This window comes from Sarcophilus harrisii, chromosome 4 (assembly GCF_902635505.1).
Source record: "Sarcophilus harrisii chromosome 4, mSarHar1.11, whole genome shotgun sequence".
NCBI classification, from domain to species: domain Eukaryota; kingdom Metazoa; phylum Chordata; class Mammalia; order Dasyuromorphia; family Dasyuridae; genus Sarcophilus; species Sarcophilus harrisii.
This window is the reverse complement of record NC_045429.1, coordinates 292,061,117-292,086,150: the sequence shown is the minus strand read 5'-3', so window position 1 is coordinate 292,086,150 and position 25,034 is coordinate 292,061,117. Positions and strand designations below refer to the sequence as shown.

Genomic DNA, 25,034 nt, shown 5'->3' with positions numbered 1-25,034 from the left:
TATTTTTTTTTATCAGTGGCTCTTATAAAGCCATAGAAGTTATGCTTACAAGTTACCCCAAATCAAGACTGATAGTTCTAGCACATTTGTAGTAATAAGGGTCTAAGAAGATCTAAAAAGTTCAAAATGGCCTCATGTAAGAGGAAGTTGAGCAAAGTTATATGTAAAGTTGAGTTTTAAAAATAATCAGCTTCACAAGTTTAAAATGGGGATGGGGGGAAGTATTAAGTGGCAAGTCATCTGAAAAAGATGTAGGGATTGTATGTGATTACAAATTTGATATGTATCACTGTGACATATTTAACTTGTATAGGACTGCTTGCCATCTTGGAGAGAGGGTGGAAGGAGGGAGGGGAAAAGTCGGAACAGAAGTGAATGCAAGGGATAATGTTGTAAAAAAAAAATTACCCAGGTATGGGCTCTGTCAATAAAAAGTTATAATAATAAAAAAAATTTTTGATATGTATCAATCACATAATAATGGTAGCCAAAAATGTCGATTCAGTCTTAACCATTAAGAAAGGCCTAGTGTGTTCAAGACTAAATGGACAACACTTTTGTTATTTATAATGTGCTAGACAATTCAGTAAGCATTTATTAGGAGACTGGACAAAAAAGAAACTGTCCATACCAAGCCTATAATTAGATAAATAAATTCAAAACATATAAAAGTAATTTCAGTGGGATAGATATCACTAACAATAGAGCCGAATCCTGGAAGAAACAAGGAATTCTGAGAAGTGTAGATGAGAAAGGGAAACATTCAAATACATGACACAGTTTGTACAAAGGCAGGGAATAGAAAGTTTGGGAAACAACAAGTAGATCTCTTTGTCTGGAATGTAAAGTCCTGGAGAGAAAGTAATATAAAATCAGTTTAGAAAGATAGATTGCAGCCAGCTATTAAAGAACTTTACATGCTAAATGGAATTGTTTTTAATAAAGCAAATGAGGAATTACTGAAATTTCTTAAATACAAGTGACATGTTAAGACCTGTGCTTTAGAAGTATCAACATATGGAGAACAGTTGGAGAAGAATGGCAGGAAGAATGATGAGTTTATTGCCATAGTTTAGATGAAGGTCCATACTGTTGTGGTAGGACCATGAATATTATGTTCAGTTCCAGACACCACAGTTTAGGGGAGAACATTGATAATCTAGAAAATCTTTAGAGAAGGAATTCAGGATGGTGAATTTACCATTGTGATGGAGTCCAACACAGACTCTAAATTATCTGTTGATGGTTATGTACTTTAAAAGCACCTGTTTACTAAAAAACTCAATATATTGCACAACCTCATATGTAAACTTTCCTAGGAAAAAGCTATCTGTACTTATTGCCTCCATATCCACAATCTCTAATCACCACCTTGAAATCTGAAATACAACCTTATTTGACTGAACTTTAAAAAAAAAAAATTCCCTTCTGTCTATATGACCATCATTTGTAGTCACATGTTCTGCCTTATCATATGGTTATAACCAAAGCTTCTGGTCTTGACCCTTTTCTCTTCTCTTTCTACCCTCTCTCCTGGAGAGTCTTATCAGCTCCCATGGGTTTATCGGTTAATTTCCAAGTAAATGACTTCCAAATCTACACATTTACCCATATCTGTCTCCTGAGTTCTAGTTCTACATCAATCCCTTAATCGTTTTAATTAACTGAATTTTTAAAGCATTTACTATGTAGCAGAGACTATGTTAAGCTTTGGGGATGCCAAGAAGAAGCCAGAAATCTCTGGCCTCAACAAGCTTATATGCTGACAGAAGAGACAGCATTCACAATTACAAATATATACATAAATACATATATATGTATGTGTATATAATGTGTGTACATATATTGAAAACACACACATACACACACACATATATATATATATATATATAAGATATGTATATATATATATATAAGATTATACATAGATAGATAGATACAAGATAAGATACATATATATATATATGTATATAATAATATAATACACACACACAGTGTGAAATGGCACTTGAGCTGAATCTTAGAGCCAGAGATTCTACAGGTCAGAGGTAGGCAGGGAGATTATTGAATCTCCCTGGGGTAGGGGTGGGGGGAAAAAGATAGGTCAGGCTGGGTGGATTTTTAAGAATGTGGAGAGATGGAAGAAAAAATGAATATGAGTAAAATGTATGAATATTAGAAAGGGATCAGCTTGTGAAATTCTGTAAATGCCAAAGGACTTTATATTTAATGCTGGAGATTATAGGAAGCTACTGAAGTTTACTGAGTAGAAGAATAAAGTCCGTAGACCTATATTCTGGCAGCTGTGTGGAGAATGGATTAGAAAGATCACCTGAAAAAGGTGATCAATTAGAAGGTTATTATAAATGATCTGAGCTGGCGTCATAGTTAAGTTAGTAGAGAGATGAAGATGCACATAGGAGTTGGTATAGGGAAAGAAATTCCAAGATTTGGCAAAAGACTGGATATGGGCAGAGGATAAAGAAGAGAGAAGAGTCAAAGTAACATTCAAGTTGGAAACGTTGGAAGGATGGAGATGCCCTTAATAGTAATAGGAAAGTTCAGAATTGTTTGAAATAAAAAGACAAACATATCAAAATGCTTTCCAAACTATGTTCTGTGAGCATGTATGTGACAAGAATGGGGATTCTTTTAAGATATTTTAATGTTAGTTCTATTTTCCAGTTAAAATGTGAAATATTACATTATCAAAGATTATAACAATATGAAAATAGGTTTAAATTTCTCTCTTTTGTCACATAATTTTTTTGAACCCTTGACCTCTCTTTGTTTTAGCCAGGGACATTCCATATCTCCTACTTCCATCTTCTCACAAGCTCTAGGCCATATGAGTTTTGGCAATACAGTTTAAACCTCAGAGAGTTGTGTGAATGAATGAGCTTAGATCATACCTAAGATCCTTTCCAACTCTTAACAGTTTGAATCTTTCCCCATGATGCCAGACCCACAGATTGTAGGAGCTCAGGCTATTGCTGACTTTTTCTTCCTTACCTCTAAAATCAGGACCTGTGCTGTACCAGAAAGATCTCTGTTGCCCTCTAGGGGAGTCCAACCCAGTTTGTAAATATAGTTAAGTCTCACTAATATTGATTATTTCTTTGGGGAGGAGGTAAGCCAGTCTGAATTAAAGAAAAGTCTAAATTGTAGCTCTTTATTTTTTACTAATACTTGAAATGCAAGTTAATTACTTTAGTGTAGGTAGTAAAGTATACTGCATTAGGAGTTAAAGGATTTGTATTCCCATCTTGGCTCTATCATTTAAATTCATTATCAAACAAAATAACATTATGGAAAACTCTTTGCAAACCTTAAATCACTATATAAATATGAGTTATTGGGCATATTCATAAGCAGCAAGAAGTTAGTAGGAAAGCAAAATAAAAGGATTGAAGATAATCCTGTATTATTCTTGTCATTAATTAAGTAATCTTGGACAGGTCAGATAAATTTTAATTCCTGTTTTTTATTCCATGTCTTACCAGATTCTGAGGTCTTCAGTTTCTTCATCTTTCGAATGAATTAGTTGAACTAGATGATCTCTAAGATTCCTTCCAGTACTAAATGACATAATCTGTTTCTTCAATTACCCCAACTCATGGCATATCCCAGCTTCTTTTGCTAAGAAGAAAGCCTATTGTTTTTGTATTAATGTAAATTTACAAATATAATGATTTGGAATTGATGCATTATTTGCATTCTAATTAATGCACCAGAAATGCTTGAGAAGCTTTCTTAGATAGATTAACATGGCAATTTGTTTAGAACATCAATTTGTCTAAGAATTTGTACCAGATTAGATTATCCTAATTTCTGCTTTAGTAATTTCCAGATAACAGGAATGAAATTCTGCTAAAACTGTGATATTTAATATATTAAAAGAAAAAACCCACTAGTTTGGAAGTAAATGATCTGGATTTTAACACCAGCTTTATTCCTAACTTGCCCTGTGATCTTAGTCAAAAATACTTTTTCTTCTTTCCCATTTGCAAAAGGAGGGAATCAAAATAGATAACCTATAAAATTTCTTCCAGCTCTACCAATGAATGAAAATTTTCCATCCAGGGGAATTGTTTCCCCCAGATATAAAGGGGATAGCTACTACAGAGAGTTACAATTCTTTTTTGTAAGGTAATAGGTTTAGAGTTTAGGAACCTTAGAAGTAATCCAGTCCAGTTTATTAATTTTACCTATAATTAAACTGAGGTCCAAATGTGTTCAGACTCACTCAAGATCATACAGGTTTTCTCCAAATACTTTCACTGCTCTGTGGTGCCACTGGAATGTTGGCAATGAACAGCTGAGGATTCATCTTAGTTGAATTTCAGGGTGAGAGCCTCACAGTGGTGATAGGAGATCCAACTAAAATGTCAGTTGTTCTTTGAAATTCCAGAAGTTCTCCATCTCTTGCCACAGAAAATAATTCTCTCACCCAGGTACAAGAGCAGTCATGTCAAGCCTACATGTCAAGCCTATGAAGGCAAGATGAATTCTCTGTTCAGTTCACACCTGGTCTGGAAACAAAGAGAGGGCCCTCCATTCTTAATGACCTGTACTTTTTGCTGTCAAACATAAAGCTTGCTTCTGAGAAACAAATACTACCCACAAAAGACATAGACATTCTGAAACAGCTTCCACCTGCCACCTTTTCTGGAAGGCCAGTCCTTCCTTTCCCCCCTTTTTGCCCCAGATTGTTGACCTGAAAAAAACTGTCATGGACTTGTTCTCTGGAATCTCTGTTGCCTATTCCTTTGTTTTTCTTTCCTCCCATCTCTCTGAGGATCAGTTAAATAACTGGGCATGTTTATCCTGGAGAAAAGGTGAGGGCATATGGGAGCTTTTAGTTTCAAGTATTTGATAGGCTGTCATTTGGAGGAAGGAATTTTCTTTTATCTCCATTGGGCAGAATCAAGAGCAATGAGTGGAAGCTGAAAAAGAAGCAAATTTAGCTTTATTGGCAGGAAATCTTTAAAAAATAGAGCTTTTGAAAAATGAAGTAGATTTTCTGGAGAAGTGGTGAGCTTTCTTCCTTGGAAGTCTTCAAGGAGAAACTGGATGACCATTTGCTGTCAGTGGGAATTCTTTTCAGGTAGGACTGAATGGCTGCTGGAATCCCTTCTAACTCTTAGATTCTATGATTCTCTTTATTTCCTCACATCTTTTTACCCTTCCATCCCAGCTGCTTATTCAGGGTTACAAGCATCAAGCTTTTCTGTGTTTTTGGACAACTAAAGTCTCTGGAAAGAGAGGCTTCTTGTCTCTCCTTCCCATCCCCCTTCAACTCTCCCAAAAGAATGTCAATCAGCAAGTTAACTAGTAATCTCTTAATTTATATCAGGTGAATGAAGTAGCTTTGATATCAAGAAGACCTATTAAATATTACCTCTGATACATATTGTCTTTTTGACTCCAAAGAAGCTACTTAATTTCCCAATGCCCCCAAAGACATTTACAAGATTGTAAATTGCAGAGAAAGTGCTCTTCTGCATTGATAATAGTTGCTTTTGTTAAATCAGGTGTTCTCTGTTTCAGTTCCAGTTCCATTCCCATCTCATCCTGTGTGCCAAGTACTGTGCTGGGCATTGAGAATACAGAGACAAAAGCAGAATAATCTCTGCCCTCAAGGAATTTATATTCTACCAAGGGAGGTCATATGTGTTTGAGAAACACTAGCAAGCTTTAGACTCATTGTTCCTATTTATACTCTTGTTTGATAGGTCATATCTCCAGAGTTCAACTACTTTTCACTCTCTAGATTCCCTCACACACACCTGGACATTGGAGTTTCTCCAATACTATAGCTTGTAATCCCTCATCTGACTTACTTTTATAATTAATTACATTTACAATGTAATTTACAATTACAATTAATAGTTCCTCAATTTCATTTCACCAGGAATTAGCAATCCAGGATCAATTTACCCATTGATATTTCCTCAGTATCACTGATGACCACCTAACATAAATTATCTTTTAGAAAGAGCTATTTATTGATAATATAAGAGCAAGAACAAATATACAGAAATACATCTCCCAAACAAGGTATCCTTGGGTTGAAGACTAAAAGTGATAGAATTGATTCCTTCCACCAAGTTCTCTTCTCAGATAGCACACAGAAACCATGGTTGGGCTGGGTTAATCAGGTTTGGTTCCCTAGCCAGGATCACTTGCTGAAGCAGCTAGCAGACTCTGGTTCTTAGTCTCTTTGAGGCTCATGAGGTTGTTCCATCTCCAATATTCATTCACCTAAGGATAAACACACTGGACAGAAACATACAAGCCCCATGGGTTTAAAGCCATATGGCAACTGAGTGAGGGAGGGTTTTCCCCACCTAAAGGCTTGTAGCATTTCTTACACCTCACTTGAAAGCTTTCAGGGAGAGAGAGAAGTTAATTCTTCTTTTGGAGTCATTTGTACGCACTTTCAATTTTGGCTCAACGACCAATTAAAATTGCTTTCCTTACCCCATCAGGACAGGAAACAATCCCAGAACACATGCATATGCTCTAAAGTAGAGGGCCAAATCCTTCCATCTGGGCTGACAACAGGCACAGCATACTGTTTGTACTTAAAAACTGAGGCCCTACTGGCCAGTTCCCTGTTGCTCACACGAGAGTCATCATCACCTTCATGTTCCTCTCAGCCTAAGCGGGAATAGTATTTCTCACCTCAAGGCATACATAGCCTTTCCATTTCTCCTTTGACAGCCTGATCCAGATCCATCTTTTTATTTCTTCTCTCTCCATTCCCACTAGAAAGAACCTTTACCTTCACCTCCGTTTTCTTTTCCCAACAGAAACTTCATAATGTGATGGATAGAGTGCTAGACTTGAAGACTTCTGACCCAAACATTACTTTGGACACATAATGGCTGTGTGCCACGGACAAGTCACTGACTTCAGTTTTCTAATCTATAAAATAGACATGAGAGTATCCATAACACTTTATCCTCAAAGGGTTGTTGGAGGTTTGAAATGAGATATATGTATACAAAGCACATAAATTCTCACTCTACTTCCCAAAGATACTTAATTTCATTTTCATTTTCTTCTACCGATACTCTTTCATCCCTACATTCATACACACTTCTATCACACAGCACATTTTCACCTATCAAATAGATTCATAAGCTATAGAGATGGAAGGACTGACCAAGAGGTCATCTAATTTCCCCACCTCTTTTCAAGAGGGAAGTGAATTGTCTATGGTCACAAAATTTGAACTCAGGCTCTCAAAAATATAATCCATTTGATCTTTTCATTATGCCAACCACATCCAATTCAACAAACTTTTTTATTTTTTTGGCTGAGGCAGTTGGGGTTAAGTGACTTGCCCAGGGTCCCACAGCTAGGAAGTGTTAAGTGCCTGAGATCACATTTGAACTCAGGTCCTCCTGACTTGAGGCCTGGTGCTCTATCCACTGCACCACCTAGCTGGCCCTCAACAAATATTTTTTAACTATCTAAAATATACAAGATCTTCCTGTAAGCACTAAAAATAACAAAATAAAATAAATTCAATAATTCCTACCCTTAAGGAATACACACCTATATCTCCACACCTACTTCCTACATACCGTCACAGTTTCTCATTCACATATTATGCTTATTGACAAGAGTATATGTTCACATTTGGCACTCTCAAATGCACATATATTCTCTCATTCAACATTTATTTTTTAAGTGCCTGCTGTGGGCAAGATACGTGTTCTGATGGAGAGAAACAAACATATGGAGCAGTCTCATTTATATACACAAATGGAATTCATGGAGATGAATATTACATTTGAGGAAACATCAGTTTCTAGAGTCACAGAGACGCTCATATAATAACATGTTCCCTCCATTCCCTGGGGAAGGAGACTAAACACAGTTAACTGTTTTCCCTTCTTAAATCGAGTCACAAGAGTCACAGAGGAATTTATCATGGTCCCCTTCTGTGACTGAATTCCATTACTTACCTTGCTCAGCTTTTTTAGACTAGCAACATAGGAGAGGAAACAGATGGATCACATTCTGAAAGGTGAGATCATCTCACTTTTGCCCATTCTAGGAAAAACTATTACTTCCCTGATATTTTGTTGAAAGACAGTTTGGCATTACCAGATGGAAAATAAAAATGTTTTCAAAAGATGATTTCCTTCAAGTATTCCTCTTAAGATCTCAAAATGATTACTTCTAGGAATGGGAACAATGGAAGAATGTTCAACTACTGTTGGTGACAAAAAATTAAATGTGTAATGCATTATGTTGTATGATTGTGTTGTGTGTGGCTGTGGGTGCTGTTTTGTGAAAAAAAATAAATTCATATCTGAGATTCCAAAGAGAACCTGTTTCTATTTATATCATCACACAACCTTGTAAGCCCTGGCATATACTAACATCATTTCTTCAGCAAACATTTATTAAACCTTTACTGTGTGAAAGAAATTGGACTCGGAGATAAAAGCAGAGTGTTCCTCAAAAAATTTGCAATGTTGTCTAAGGGAATAACCTCACTATCCATGCCAATTTTAACCTCCTTTCATACTAGTAGCTAATTTTTTTGGATCATAGATTTAGACCCAAAATGTACCGTGGAGGCCATTAAATTTTACCCCCTCATATTATAGATGTTCACATAGCTAATAAGGATTTTAAACCATGACTTCATGAATTGCTCTGATAAAAAAAATATTATCACCGAAGTGGTCAGTTTTTTGGTGATAAACATTTCCAAATTTAGCTAGACTGATCCTTGGACCACATACCACAAACTATCAATTGGCTCATTCTTGAAGTTTGTCTAGCTTGAGATGACATGAGAGAGTTTTCATGACAACAACCCATGGTCACACAGAACTATTAGAATCATTGATGGACAGATGAATAAAACATAATCTGTGACCTCATGCAGCTTACTGTATAATAAGGGAAAGAAGAAACACATACTACAAAAGTGAACGTGCTAAGGGCATAGGAGAAGGAAATATAGACAAAGAAGAATAATCATTTTTTCCTGGAGAATTTGGAGGAGGGGACACTCAAGAACTTCCAATTTCATTTTTTCTTCCCCCAGAGCATACCATAACAAAGGAAACACCAAGGTAGCAATCTTCCCCTAAGAGAGAGTATATATTATGGAGTAAAGACAACAAAACAATTAAACATAGAGACCAATTTTTTCTCAGTCTTTCCCTTGAGACTCCTCTCTTTCTCACGTTCACTCTTTCTCTTTAGACCACTCAAAGTAGAGTGGTTTTTTTCATGAGCTCAAAGTGAATCTTGATACTTCCTAGGGTCCAAAATTGTCAGTTACTAGATGGTTAAGACAGTTGCTTGACTTGGGAAAAGACAAAGAGGCAATAGTGTTCCCTTTAGGAACACAAGCTGGGCTCTAACATTGCCCTCTTTGATCAGGTTTAGAAAGCTTGGCTAAGCCTATTTTTAGTGAATTATCCTGGACAAAGATGGAGGATCAGTCATTTATCTACATTCATCTTAAGTCTTCTATTAGGTCATTTCTGAAGCTTTAGTACATCCTCCAGTTTTTTTCCTGTCCTCTACAAGTAGCACAAAGTAGGGGGTTGTAGGAGAAGAGAAAGGAAAAAGGAAAAGAACAGGCATTTATCTGGTGCTTACTATGTGCCCAAAATTGTAAAGTGTTAATTTTACAAATATCACATTTCAACCTTTACAACAACTGAGCATGGTAGATGCTGTTTTTATACTCATTTTACAGTTGAGGAAACTGAGCCAAACAGGTAGAGTGACTTGCCCAGGGTCACATAGTAGTAAGTTTCTGAGGCTGGATTTGAAACTCGGGTCTACCTGACTCCAGGCCCCATGTCTCTATTAGCACAATTCAAAGGCCACAAAAACCATTCCCACATCCTGGCTCTGCATGTACATCTCTGTAAGAAAACCTTGACAGAAAACTACATTATAGTGGTGGGGGAAAACTAATTATTAGAAAAGCACAGAGTTAAATGGTATTTGGAATTTGATCCAGGTTTAAGAGATCATCAGTCTTTTATGACTTTTCCCCTGATATTTAGTAGTAAATGCTCTCTAAATGAACAATTATGTAGTAAATGTTACTGCTGTGCCCATAAAATATGAAAACAAAATCCCATGCTCAGCTTATTTATCTTCCAATGGAATTTACTGAAAGAGGTGGCACAACTGGCCATATCTTGGATAGATAAAACCAAATTCAAAGAGGCAGCATGGTGGATAGAGTAATGGTCTTGGAAGTCAGGAAGAGCCTTAGACTTTGGATAGCCCTAGATTCACCTAAAATGACTTGTTGGTACAGTGGATAGAGAGAGCTGGGCCTGGAGTCAGGAAGACTTCTTCCTAAGTTCAAATTCATCTTCAGATACTTACTTAGCTGTGTGGCTCTGGGCAAATTCCTTCACCCTGTTTGTCTATTTTCTCCCTGTAAAATTGAACTGGAGAAAGAAATAGCAAGCCACTCTAGTGTCTTTGCCAAGAAAACCCCACATAGGGGAGAGATACCAACAACAAAAGGTCATCCATTTTCATTAGTCTTTCTGTTGATTACAAACATTTAAACCATTCAGTTTTCATTGAATCTACTAGACTGGATCTGCCAGCAGCAGGAAGAGTGTATTTATATATTATTATATTGTATTATATCATATTATTTAGTTATATATTATATATAAGACCCAACTGTCTGTAGTCCAAGTTGGCATACTTCTGGATTATCTGAAAGAAGGCTAATCACTAATATGTTCCTACATCTTAATTCATAGCTTTGAATTCCCCAGTAAAAGCTATGCCAGGAAGTGCTTCATCTCTGATATAGGGAATTATATAAGACTGGTTGAACTCACATACCATTGCTGGAAATTTCAGTAATGGTACTTTTTTCCCCCTTAAACTGAACATATTTCATTGGCAGCATGAAATCCTAATGAGGAAATTTCCTGTATCAGTGCAGAATGAGATATGATTTTTCTTAAAGAATTGCCTGAGAAGTCAAATGACTTGCCCAGTTACATAGTAGGCATCATAGGTCAAATTTGAATCCAGGTCTTCCTCTATTTTTCATCTACTGCCTCAGGTGGCCAAAAAAAAAATCTGCCAATATGTTCAATGCTGCCAAATTCGTGACTGGTTGAAGGACAGAAAGGAGAAGTCAGCAATAGACTGCAACTCCCGTCAACTTTCCTGTGCCCTGAGTGACAGTATTACTGGATGGGTCTGTCCATATTTCAAGAGTATGATGTCATTGAAGCCTCATTTCTTCCTGGTTTTCTTCTTAATTGAGTTACTCTCCTTGCTACTCATCCATCCCATTTTTCACAAGGTTTGTTGTTATTAACTGTCTCCAAATTTATATACTTAAAGGATATGAGATTTTGTTGGTGTAAATATTCCCTGAACTAATGTAGATGAGAATTCTTCTATATCTTAATAGATTGTCTTCAAGAATTGCAGTGGCTGAAAAATACATCTTTCTGCAGTCAGCCTCAGGAGGAGCTGTACTGCACTTAGCTAAGTGGGTCTTCAGAAAACAGACATGCTGTCCATCACTGGGCTTTTCCAATTTGGGAGCATTTGCCTTATTTGCAAGTATAGTCTTTGAGCTCTATAGATGATGAGATATCAAAACAGGATTCTCATGGAAGAGCCTAATTTCTATCTGCCAAGTCCTTCCTTAATCACGAATTGCCAAGAGACATGTAACCTGAGAGATTCTGAACTGGAAAAGGCCACCTCCAGCACATGGTGTGGGCCCCAAAGAGAATATTTGAAACAGTACACAATTTGCAAACTCCTGAGATGGTAGAAACCTATCACTCTCTCACTAAGCTATAGTCTGAACTCCAGAAATGTCTGGGACCACAACTGAGGAGGAAAAAATATATATATATATATTTTAGGTTCAGTTATTTTGCATGAGACTATCTCTGATATGTCATGCTTCTTTTTCTCCTCTTTCCAGTGGTTTTTTCCTGGTTCCCTCCTGTTTTTGAAATGTGTAGCTCACTGTTTCAGTTTATTACTCTTTGCCTAGCTTCATGGACTTTTGCTATCTTTATAATTCCTAGTTTTAATTCCACACTTGCTTTCTCATTTGTTTATTTTGATGTCAACTCAAATCATATCTATCTTTCCATCCCTATATTCTTACTTTCAGAGCCTATTCATGAATTGCCCCACTCTCACCATTTAACTTCTGTCCCTCACTTGATACAGTGGAGGTGGAGATTCAAAAAGAACAACCAGGATGATAAACTGGCTCACAACCATACTATATGAAAATCTGTTGAACTGGAGATATATAGTCTGATGAAGAAGACCTAAGGAAAATATGAAAGTGGTTTCAAGTATTTGAAGGGCTGCCACATGAAAAGATTTTTTCCTGCCTGATGCTGGACAGTAGAATGGGAACTTAATGTGTAGAAATTAAAAGAAAACAAATTTTGGCTAAATATAAGAGAAAACTTCCTCACAAAAGTTAGAGATGCCCCATAGTGGAATGAGCTGCCTTGAGCTCTCTGTTCTTAGAAGTTAAACGACCATTTTCTAATCCTGTCATAAATAAGGATTTGTACTTTTGAGCAAAAGTTGTCCTAGAAGACCTCAGAAATGTCTTCAAACTCTTTAAGACTTTATGATTGTGATAATAGTGGTGGTGATTATGATAAATTCATTCAAATCTTTGCTCAGCTGCTTCTCTTGAATAATTTAGCTCTTACCCATTCAGTGAGCCTGGGAATCAAGCAAAGCTTATCTCACAATTTCCATGACTTATTTCATGGAACCTTTTTCAAGACCAAACCCAAAGATGCTATTTCTCATTCCTTCTCCTTTAACTTGGACTTGGGTTCTGTACCTCTAAATCACCATGATCAATCAATAAAATTATTTTTAAGTGTAATGTGCTAAGTTTGAAGGATAAAATGACAAGACACTCCTGTTCACAGGAAGCTTAAATTCTATCAGAGGAGACAATATATACAATATAAATATATACAGATTATATACAAAATAAATAGTAGACACTTTCTGGGGGAAAGGACTAGGTGCTGGGAGGATCAGCAAAGTCTTCATATAGGAGGTGATGTTTGGAATGAGCTTTGTTGGAAACTAGGATTTTATGAGGAGGAAATGAAGTAGGATGCTGAAGCATGGAGATGGCAGGTAGAGTTTTGTAAATGAGAAATAGTAAGCAAATTCATCCATGTATATGGTTGAGGAAACTGATGTCCAGAACAATATATAATGGAGTCTTTATGTGTTTTTGCAGGGGGCTTATTTCATGCTTTAGGCATAAAACACCGAAACCTGAAGGAAATATGTCTAGTTAATACATCAGTGAAAGCCTGAGACCTGGCAGGTATCCCATTATTTGGACTGTGGGAGTTGTGGAAGTCAATATAAGTGGCTCATGTCCTCTCCCCTGCTTAAGTAGCATGAGTTTGCATGGAAGTACACATTCCCGGGGAGACTGTATCCTAGGAAAAGGAGGCTTCCCCTTTTAGAGATCAAAATTAACAACCTCTCAAAATCTTGTCACCCCCAAAATACTATGCTGAAAACCTGGAATGTCAGGGTTCCAGAAGAATTTATGTACAATACTTGAATCAATCTAGTCAGCCATACCTAACAGCATCTATATTGCAACTGCTGCTGCTTGGCTTTTCAGACCTGCTTTTTGGGGGCCTCAGGGATCTTTAGCCCAGAGGTCACTGGTCTCCTGGTGACCCTGTGAGTTCCTGAGCCAGATGTAACCCTTCCCCCTGACTAAATGGGCCTCCACATGGAGGCCAGATGTGAATTCAGACCCAGCTGGTGACCTAGGTAATTGTGACTCAGTATGAGGTCAGATAGTGCAGTGTCTATCAGGTTAGAAGAATACGCAAAGATCCCTGAAACAGCTTGTGAGTAAATGACACTGAAAGTCTTCCCAGCCTCATTTAAAGCAGATTTGAGTTACACTAGACTGTGCCATATAGCACATGCCCAGAAATATCATTCTACTCCTTTAATCACTTATTCTTTGTCTCTTTTTTTCTTTCCTTCTCATCTCATTCTCTTATCTTTTTTTTACTCTTCCCTAATCCTTTCTTTTTTCCCTTGTTTCCTTTTGTTTTCTTTCTCTTATCTGTCCTTATTTTTTAATTTTCTTTTATTTCCTTCCTCTCTCTTCTCATTCTCTTTCCTTTTTCTTCCTCATTGTCATGATATCAGTTCTTCCTGTTAATTACAGTTAAAGGGTCATAATTTTCTCAGAGGTGAGAGGAATCTAAGAGAGGTTAAGTGGGTCCAATAGGCTTCATCTTGCCATGATGACCTGTGGACAGAGGAGAACCATTTAAGTTTCCTCCCAACCTCTAGCAACCCTTTCACATTTTTAAATGGGATCCTGACAATGACAATCATGTAAGAATTCTTCAACCAGGTAGTCATATTTTTGAGGTGTGTTGAGACAAAGGAAAGCTCCAAAAAAGGTCATGGCTGTATAAGGAGCAGTCCTCCCAACAGATATTTGGGGAAGGCAGCAGGAAACTAAAACTAATGTTAGTAGCGTCTTCCATCCAGAGCTCCCCTTCCATCCAGCCTTTGTGGGTATGATTAGAACATAATGAGACTTAGGTTGTAAGAAGTAAATCAGAATCTACACATCCATATAATGACCTTTACTCCCTTCAAAACTCTCCTTTGAGAGCTCTCTTTGGGAAATTGCCTGTGGTACATTTTTCTGAAAATACTCCACAAATTTTCCAGGAACAAATTTTCATCTTTTAAAGGGTTATTTGATTTTCAGAGTTTGTGGAAGTCAGATACATTGAATTGGGACAGGGGTCAGAAGAGTAACCAGACTGCTTTAGCTTAGTTATGGTTTTTTTGGTCTATAAGTGTGATTTTAGCAGTGTAGAGAGCTCTCTGATGAAGAAACTCCCTCCACCAGTACAGTTTATCAACAATTCTACCATTTCTACTCTTAGAGAGTTGTCTAGGGGAATAGAAAAATTAGACATACTCTAAGAAATTAAAAGGTATCATTTCTGGGGCTTAAACCTAGATTGTCCTGACTCTTAGTGGGCCTTTTAAGCACTATGGCAGCCCAGTTAAATTAAAGTTTGTCAATAAAGAAGACTTATACTTTCTTATAACTTGCCTCTAAAGGCAACTCCCAGAGAGAAATAACTTTCTAGAAACAATGACAGCATCATTGGATGAAAATTGGTGTGCTAGGGATAGGTGAATGGAGGAAGGAAGGGAGAGGAGAGATTTCTACTTGGAAGAATGCACTCCTTTAGACATATAAACTCTGTCCTGCTTTAAAAATATCTGTCTCTTCTCCTGATGCTCATATACTGTGAGCTGAAAAGGATTTTCAGGGCTATGAGCTACAGGACAGCTTTTGATAGCAGTGGTAATAGCAGTGCTTTTTGGCCATCTACATATACACAAATGGAGAATAAAATGATGGCAGCTGTCCCTTGCAGTGGGACACCTTGAGAAGGTAAAGGACCTAGCCAACAATAACAAAATGTTCAATCCTTAGTTGAGTAAAATTCCAAATCTCCAAAGAAAGCTTTGCATTAGAGTATGTTCTGACGTATGTGCCAACTCTTCCCCATCCCCTCATCATTTTCAACTCTTATGGTATAGAGAAGAAAAAAGAACTAGCTTCAGAGGATCAGATTTCATCTCTTACATGGACTAGTTTTATGACCCTGAGCTTCAGTTTCCATATCTGAAGAATGGACTTAATAATAATTATACAATCTACTTTCAGTGTGGTATTGATAATTTAATTGGAAGTCCATCCTTCTGGACCTGTTTCTTCATCTATAAAGTGGATACTTATATTCTGTACTTTACAGAACTTTTGTAAGAAAAATGTTTTCTAAATCCTTAAATTATATGTATATAAATGCATACATACATATATGGAGAGAGATAGCAAGGATATAGTGGTTGGCTATTTCCTCATCCAGCTCACTTTACAAATGAGGAAACTGAGGTAAACAAGATGAAGTGGCTTGCCTTAAAAATGTGAGGCTGCTTCCTGCCTCTGGGCCTAGTGCTCTATCCACTGTGCTGTCCAGATATGGATACACACAAATATGAATTATCAGTACTCTTACTTCCCTCACAGGGTTTTTGTGAAGAAAAGGACCTATGAGTTATTATTGTTCTGTAACTCTCATGGGGTTTGGATGGGCAGTAGCCCTACCCCTAAAGTAGATTGGGGAGAACTCTTCGGCAGTGCCCTGGGCAGCTGCTCGGGTTGCAGCAATCATGTGACCGCAGCCAGATTACTCTGAAAATTGTGACTCATTTTATTTTCTTACTCCTCAGGGGGCTCATTGCTGGAATTTAGAAGCATCACATGGCTGCTAGGCCCTCCTTCTGCTAGCCTTCACAGCTTGCCTCAATTACAAATTACACCAATTTTACCCATCCTGTTTTCTAGGAGCCAGGGCTCATTAACAGCCATTGCCTCTAGTCCCTGGGTAGGCTTTGTGGTTTTCAGTGGAAGCTCTGCTGGGGAGGAGCCAGGGAAAGACACTCTTCAGCAGGACAGTGCCCCAGGCCCCACCAGGAAAGATTATTGGCAGCTCAACCAGCTGGCTGCTAGCTGTCACCTTGGCATTAGCACCAGCTTGGCCAGGACCTGAGTTATCTAAGCTCATATAGTCCAGAAGGGACTGCTACAGTTGAGGAAGAGCTGCTGTTGGGTGGTAGAACAACTGTAGGGGAGAGGAGTGGGGGGTTGCATGTTGAGGAAGACTCATGGAAAGGGGAATTTAAAGAGCAAAGTTATATCAGAAAGCCTGACTTCAGCAGCATAGATAATTGTGTGATCTTGGACAAGTCACTTCCTTGTTGCACTGGATGATCTCAGATCATTACCTTTCAAGTGGATCATTGCAATGGCCTCCTAATTAGTCTTTCATACTCCAGTCTCTCCCATTCAGTGCAATACATTTTTCACATAGTTGCCAAGGTGAGTAAAGCTTTTGCAAACAAAGCTCAAGTTTAACCCTGTCATTCCCCTATTCAGAGAAACCCTGTAGCTCCTTATTGACTCTAAGAGTAAATTCTTGGGGAGTTTTAAATTATTCCAATTGTATCTCATCCTTTTAAAATTTCTATTGGCCATGAAAGTTTCATATAAATAAAGCAAATATTGGGGTGGCTAGGTAGCACAGTGGATAGAGCACCAGCCCTTAAAGTCAGGAGGATCTGAGTTCAAATGTGTTCTCAGACACTTAACACTTCCTAGCTGGGCAAGTCACTTAACCCAATTGCCTCAGAAAAAATAATTAATTAAGCAAATATTTAAAAATTTATATTAAATACTTTTCAAAATACACATATTAGAAGGTGCATTAACAGGAATATTTGGGGACTATTATTTTCTACACTTTTAAGGGCCTGGCCACAATCTGGTTTCAATCTACCTTTCCAAATTTATTTTATGTTACTCCCTTTCCTGCACTCTGTATCCCAGAAGAACAAGCCTACTTGCCATTTCCTGAATTTGGCATTCCAGCTCTCATCTTTGTGTCTTTACACAAGCTGTCCTCCCCACCCCCCCATGCCTGGAATGAATTTTCTTCTCATCACTTTCTCTTCAAATCCCTCCTTTAAAGTTTCAGCTCATCGAGTACTTCTTATGGGAAACTTTTCACAATTTTCCTAGTTGTCAGTCTCTTTCAAATTGTCATGTAGGGACTTAACTTTTTATATGTTGTATCTTCCACCTATCCCAGGGGGGATTTTTCATTTTTCCTTTGTATCTGTAGGACCTAGCTCATGCCCTTGCATTTGGTAGGTGCACAAGTAATATTTCTTGAATCAGACTAGATCAAAAAGTAAAGGAAATGGGCCAAGAAACATGAGGGATAGATATTTAGGATACATTTTCTGTAGAGCTTTACAGTTTGATAAGGGCTTTCATTGCCATCCTTACTCTACCCCCTTAGAGTAGGTACCTAGAAGAAATATTATTATTTCTATTTTTTCCCAGAATAAGAGGTTAAATGAGCTTTTTAAAAAAAATGAACTCATTCAACAAACACTAAATATCTACTATGTCCTAGGTTTATGTTAGGTGCTGAGGATACAAAATCAAAAAATAAAACAATAATTACTATCAGGAAACATATCTTATTTCATTTATAATTTGGTGGGAAATTGACATTTCATAAGGGACTCCAACTGTGCTCACCTCACTCCCAGCTTAGCTACTCTCTGCATTGCATCATCTCCTGACCAGCACCCCTGATCCTGTACAGAAAGCCTTTTCCCCCATACTTTTCAGCTCTCTTCCATGTTTTTTTCCTCCTGCTATTAAAATATAAGGCAGCTAGGTGACACAGTGCTGAACCTGGAGTTAAAAATTCCAGAGTTCATGTGATAGACTGGCTCTTTTCAGTGGTTCAGTGATTGATCCAAGGCAATCCCAATGAACTTTGGATGGTAAACACTATCTCCATTCAGAGAGAGAACTATGGAGACTGAATATAGATCAACACATACAATTTTCACCATTTTCCTCCCTCATGGTTATTCCCCTTTGTGCTGATTTTTCTCTCCCAACATATGGAAATATGTAAAAAATGAATGTACATGTATAACAACACCAACAAAAAGGTTTTTACATGAAACTCTGGAAAATAAAAATTTTAGAATATTAAAATATAATATTATTATAAAATATAATAAAATATAAAATTAAAAATATAAAAAAATTTTTAATTTAAAAAACAATAAAAGACAATATGCAAGTTCAAATTCTATACTATGTGACCCTGGATTATTCACTTTGCCATGTTTGCTTCAATTTTCTAATCCCTAATATGAGCTGGAGAAGAAATGGCAAAATACTCTAGTATGTTTGCTAAGAAAACCCCAGATGGAGTCAGATGTGACTGAATAACAAGAACAATCAGAATTTAAGCTTTTTGTAGAAACTATCTAGTTTTCTTGTACTTGTATCCTCAGTGCTTAGCATAGTCTTGGTACATAGTGAGTGCTTAATAAATACTCTATCAACTTAGTCAACTAACTGTTCTCTTAAGGAAGAGGTACTGGAGTATATAAAAAGTAAATGGGGCAAAGAAAAAGGAGTAGCAACTGGGATTGTGGGGGAGATAAGGATAAGGTTTATATAAGGAAGAAAGAAGATATATAGAGCGGTTTTCTAGTGTGTAGAAAGTACCCAAGGAAGGGAGACAGATGATGGAATATGAATGAGGAACTGAAAGTAGATCTTTGAATAAAATGTAGTGTATGTGCATGTGTGTTTCTGTAAGTGTGATTGTGTAGGAAAGAGTAACATCTATAATTATCTTGGGACTGAATAACATACATATCTGAATTTTATCCTAGCAGCATTTGGGAGCCATTGAAGCTTCTTGAACAGGGAGTGATGCTGCCAGAGGGATCTCAGGTTGGTAGCTAGATGAAAAGTAAAACAAAAGGAGGGGAACAAGGATTTAGGAGGGAACAAACAGGGCTCTTTGACAATAGTCCCACCAAAATGTGATGAAAAGCTAACTACAGTTGTAACACAACTATATTATGGAAGTAGAACAGACAAAACTTAGCAAGTAGTTGGATGTGGAGAGGGACAGCAACTAAAGGAAAGGGAAGACTCATGGGTGAATCTTGGGGAATTATCTTAGACAAATGAAAAAATCATATGATTATAGGAATGTAGATTGAGAGTTGGAGGGAAATGTGAGAGACCATATGTCATTTCACCTCTGGGCTCCCTCTATCAATCCCTACTGGAACTGATAGGCTAGGTACCCAGATGATAATTAACTGTTTCTCCCCTAATCATTTTTAGGGTATTTGTGAGGGGTTGTATTTTTTAATACCATTCCTTAAAGCCCCTCATCCAGTATTTTCTCCCTGATGTTGATCAGCCCCTTAGTCTCAATTGGTTTTTACATGTTGATATTCACTGAGAAGATATAAAAAAAAGAGATGAAATGAAACACCCTTTAAATCAAGGGACACACTCTTTCCCATGCATAAAGAAAATGTAGAAAACACATGTGGCTGAGGAATATCTCATGACGCTAAGACCTGGAAGTTCCACTCACTGGAAACCCAACATTTGATTCTGGATATACGATCTTTTGCTCAACTTCGCATATTCATTATAGGACATGGTATCTCAAATGATAGTTTGCTGCTAGGCAGATCAAGCAGATTGTTCTCTGGGCTGATTCTTCACAGAACTTAGTTACTGAAATTCCAGCTTCAGTACTGTGCTTCCAGCTTTGCTAAGAAAATCTCTTTATGTAGCTTCCAAAATTATATGTGACTTAGCCTATTCCTTCTATAGATGGTAAGTAATTCACTTTTGACCAGAAAGGAATTAAAACAAAAGAGAAAAAAAGAGAGAAACAATGACATTATGTTTTCATGGACACATGGCAATTGGGTGGGAGATAGGGCCTACTTCCCCTTCCCCACACAGCAGTATATAACAATTTTCCTCACTGCTAGGGAAGAAGAACAAAAAGGATCAAGGGAGAGATATATTGATCCTTTTTTCTTATGTACGGTTCTGACACTATCATTAGGCATTCTGGCTCTGAAGCTTTCACAGGCTCTTTATTTTATAATTATATTATATTAATTATTATAATTATATAAATGAGGCTGTGGCAACACATGGCATTTGGCCCTATTTCTTCCCTTCAGGCTAAGACAAGCAAAGCAAAACAAAATAGCTCACTCCAACCCAAGCTTATTCTTTCCTTAGTGCCTTCCCTGGAGAGGGAAGGGTTCAGCTGAGGCTGAAAGTGCCTGGCTACAGGGAAAGCAAAAAACCTTAGAGCTTTGGGGAACCATATGTGGTTAGCTGCAGAGGTCAGAGATCATAATAATTATAATAATAAATATTAATTATAAAAATTTATTAATATTTATTATATATCATTATGATAGACTTCTGAGTCATTCATGGGCAGAAGTAGGCTCCTTAAAGTTCCACATTATTTTAGAACGCGTCAGGGAATGTTGCACATACTTTCTACAATTTATTGGGAGGGGCAAGTCTTATAAGGCAAGTCTCTAAAGCATTGGGCTTTAATTAGTCAAATGTCTCATTGCATACAGATGAGGAAACTGAGATAGAAGAAGGTTTGTCCAATCATACAAGTGGCAGAGGTCACATTTGAATTAAAGATCCTCTGATTATAAATCCATTTTTCTTTTTATCATGCTGCACTACCATGCTACACTACTATGCATGATTGTGGTTCTCTTAAGAGAAAGAGAAGAATAGAGGAGATTTTCTAAGAAGAATTTTGTTTTGTACTGTTTGAGTTTGAAATATGTACATGACTGGTTGGTGCAAGACTGGCACTCAAAAGTGCAATTGGGGCCAGATATATAGACCTTGGAGTTATCTGCATAGAGATGAGAGTTGAGCCCATGGAAATTCATGAGATCACCAAGAGATAGAAAAAGTAAGATTTATTAATGCTTTTTATTTTTGCATCACTGTCATTAAATATATATATGTAATAGTAAATGTAATATTCTGTCCTTGTAGTCCCCACTTTTCTACTAAAAGAAAAGAAACTTGATTCATTATTTGTTTCCTGGAATAAATAATTAAAGTGGTTATATTTCCAAGGTCCTATAGCTGGTTATTGTCAGAGCCTTAACTTAACCTAAGCATCCTGATTCCCAGCCTAATGCTTTCTCCTCAATACTATACCTTCACTTTCTCTGCTGTTTATTCTCTTAACTGAGAGTCCTTTTCCCTCTATTTGGGATAGTTTAAGTACATTATTGTTCAGAGCTATAGACTCAGTTCCTTTTTAGGGTCCTTTTAGCTGATGCTTGGTCCCCAGCTTTAGTGTAGAGTCTTTAAGACCTATAAAGATAGCAATCTTTATTGAGGGAAAAAATGTTTTTAATTCTGGAGTAAGAGGCTGTAGCAGCACATGGCATTTGGCCCTTTTTCTTCCCTTCAGGCTAAGTAAAGCAAAGCAAATAAAACAGCTCATTCCAACCCAAACTTACTCTTCCCTTAGTGCCTTGGCTGGAGAGGGAAGGGCTTAGCTGAGGCTGGAAGAATCTGGCCACAGGCAAAGCAAAACCTTTGAGCTTTAGGGAAACCATATGTGATTAGCTGCAGAGGTCAGAAGTCATAAACCTGCAGTTTGGTGTGGCAGTGCCCATCAGGAGTTCTCCTATAGACTTCAGCCCTTCACTTCATTAATAAAAAAGGGGAAAAGGATAACATTGACATCAATGTGTCTGTCTGTCTGGTCACCTACAGCAACTTCAGCTCACTTCTTTGGACTTCAATTTTTCCTTTTGCTCAGTGGTGATCATGGAAGGTCAGAGGCTTGAAGGTTCTCTGGAAAGATTAGCTTCCAAAAGAATCAAATTAACTTTACTGGAGTTTCTTACCTTCACAGGAGGTTGGGAAACATGTGGTCAGAGCTGATTTTTATGAAAGCAGCTGGAATTCATGACACACTTTCTATAGAGAGAGAGATTTATGAAACCCCAGGGTTCTAATGGTTTCTGGGGATGTTTTTGTGTTTCTTCCCCTCCCCTTGTTCAAAAATGTCTGAAGTAACATCTCTAATGAAGAAGGAAGCAGGTAATTTTTGATGCAGACAACTCAGTGGAAGGGATGAGTTCTACAAGATGTGTGTATTGGGCCACTGGAGAATGGAGGGAAGTAGGAGGAGAGCTATGTTAAGTTTTTTAACATGTTCATTATGAACCACCAACTCCCAGTTATTTCTTCTATAGTCTGAGTCACCTGATAAAAGAACATTTGGGAGCCCAATCCTGAACAACTAACTGACAAAACTGGTAGATAGAAAAGACAGTGTCAATCAGTGGAGAGGATTTTCTGTAGGGAACCAATCAAAGTGGGAAAGGCAAGGGTGCTGCTTAGTTTGCAGGCTTGTTCATGCATCCACAGGTGCCCGTGCGCCCACGGGCACGTGCACACACACACACACACACACATACACACACACCCTACCTTTAAAAAAAAAAAAAAAAAACTTCCTCTTTTCCAGGAGGAAATGGATGGGAACAAATTTTGTTTTTCTTGACTCTTTTAGTGACATGTAACAATTGACACCCATCAGATGAATGTCAGACATATGTCTCACTTTCCTAAAACTACCTGACCCAGACAGGAAACTTTTATCCTTGTAGAAGGTCCTAAAAAATCTACACTGAGTCATCCCAGACCTGGCTCATTCTTACCTTCTGCTATTAATTTCCCAGAAACCTGACAGAGCTATCTTCAAATACTTGAAGAACTATCATGTAGAAAGAGAATTAGACTTGGTTCTTTGTAACACCTAAAAACTGAATTAATTCTAATACTAATTCTAGTAGCTGAAAGTCATGGAATAATGGAAAGGGCTGGAATGGGTTAGATACCCATTCCAGGGTATCTAGAAAGAGAAGGGATCATGGCCAATATAGTAAAATAATTGGAAAATACAGAAAGCTCCCATACTCCCACTTCCAACTTCTCCAAACGTGTAAAAAATGGAACAGACCAAATTCTGATCAAGAAATCCTATTTTGAAAAATCACGAGTCACTTTTTTTCTAGTCCACGGCCACATAGGAAGACAGAAAGAGAAGCCTATAGATAAGTGAGGATGGCATCAAGCTATTCTACCACAGGGAGAAGCATTGTAGCAGGGCAGGAAGAAGTCTCGGATCCCAAACGGAGAGGTCTAAACTTGTGTAAAGTTACAGCTCAGTTCTGGGTCAGAAATCCAGGGAAGATTGAAGAGGGCCTTGGAAGCCTACAATTTTGTTAATGAACAACACAGCTTTCTAACTAGTGTTATATATTCTATCTATCTATCTATCTATATAGATACAGATATATAGAGAAAGAGTATATAGAGAAAAAGACAGAGAAAGAGAGACAGAGAGAGACAGGAAGGGAGAGGGAGAAGGAGAGAGAAAGAAACAACATTTTACTGATGCTTCAAATAAGTCCACAGGCTCAGACCTAAACTCAGGTCAAGAACTTGGAAATCTTCAGGGGGCAGCGAGCAGATTCTGGATCAGACTACTTTGAGAGTACTAAAAACTTCTAGGTTTCCAGAGTCATCCCTTCCTTACCAAAAAACCTGAGAGCCTGGAATGACATAATATTTAGCATCCCAAGAAGACAGCAGCAGATACAGCCTAGTTATTCCCTCTAGATGCACAGTTGATAAAATATGATATCAGGAAGTAGTCTAGAAGAATGAATAGACAAAGATTCTTATCAAAAAACCCTCGTGATATAAAAGAATGGCTTTAAAACATCTATAAAGTGACAAAGAAAAATATAAGGTATGCCCAAATTAAACTAAAATTCCTTGAAGAGACCAAGAAAGTTTTTAAAGGGCTTAAAATATTATAAAATGAAAGCACGAGCAGAAAAATTGAAAATGAATGAGCATTATAGAAGAAAGAATTGAAAAGTTTGGCATAAGAGATCCAAATAGAATAGAAACCAGTACCTCCATGAGAAAATAAGAAATATTAAAACAAAAGTTTGAGAAAACGTAAGTTACAGTAAAACAAAATAACTGACCTAGAAAAGAGGTCAATGAAAGAAAATTAAGACCTCATTAAACAAGGCTGAATGGGGGGGTGGGGTGGGGGGTAGAAGAACCTAGACATCATATTTCAAGAAAACAAAAAACTTGTATTTTAGAAATGTGGCAATAGAATTCTACCAGTAACCTCATAAAACAAACTCCAAAATGAAAACTTCCAAAAACCAAAATCCACAGCTTCTAGGTAAAAGAAAAAAAAAAAAAAATATATATATATATATATATATATATATATATATATATATATATATATTTCTAGCAGCTAGAAAAAATTCAAGTACAAGGGAATCACAGTCAGGATTAAATGGATTTAGCATTCACCACTCAAGTGAAGTTGAGGGCTTGGAATGCCATATTCTAAAAGACAAAAGAAACAGATTTACATCAAGGAAGATATAAGCAAAACTGA

General features: G+C 37.3%; 1 protein-coding gene across 2 annotated transcripts in view; it reads left to right on the top strand.

Annotated features, from left to right (window-relative positions):
• Positions 1-25,034, top strand: part of NTN1 (netrin 1) — a 441,808-nt gene that overhangs the window by 395,085 nt on the left and 21,689 nt on the right. The window contains exon 7 of one of the 2 annotated variants that reach the window (XM_031965512.1): positions 19,390-19,447. The exons of the other annotated variant lie outside the window; for it this stretch is intronic. Within the exon in view, the coding sequence (XP_031821372.1) occupies positions 19,390-19,406 (17 nt within the window). The 3' untranslated portion in view covers positions 19,407-19,447. The remainder of the gene's footprint in view (positions 1-19,389; positions 19,448-25,034) is intronic. 2 annotated transcript variants of the gene reach the window in all.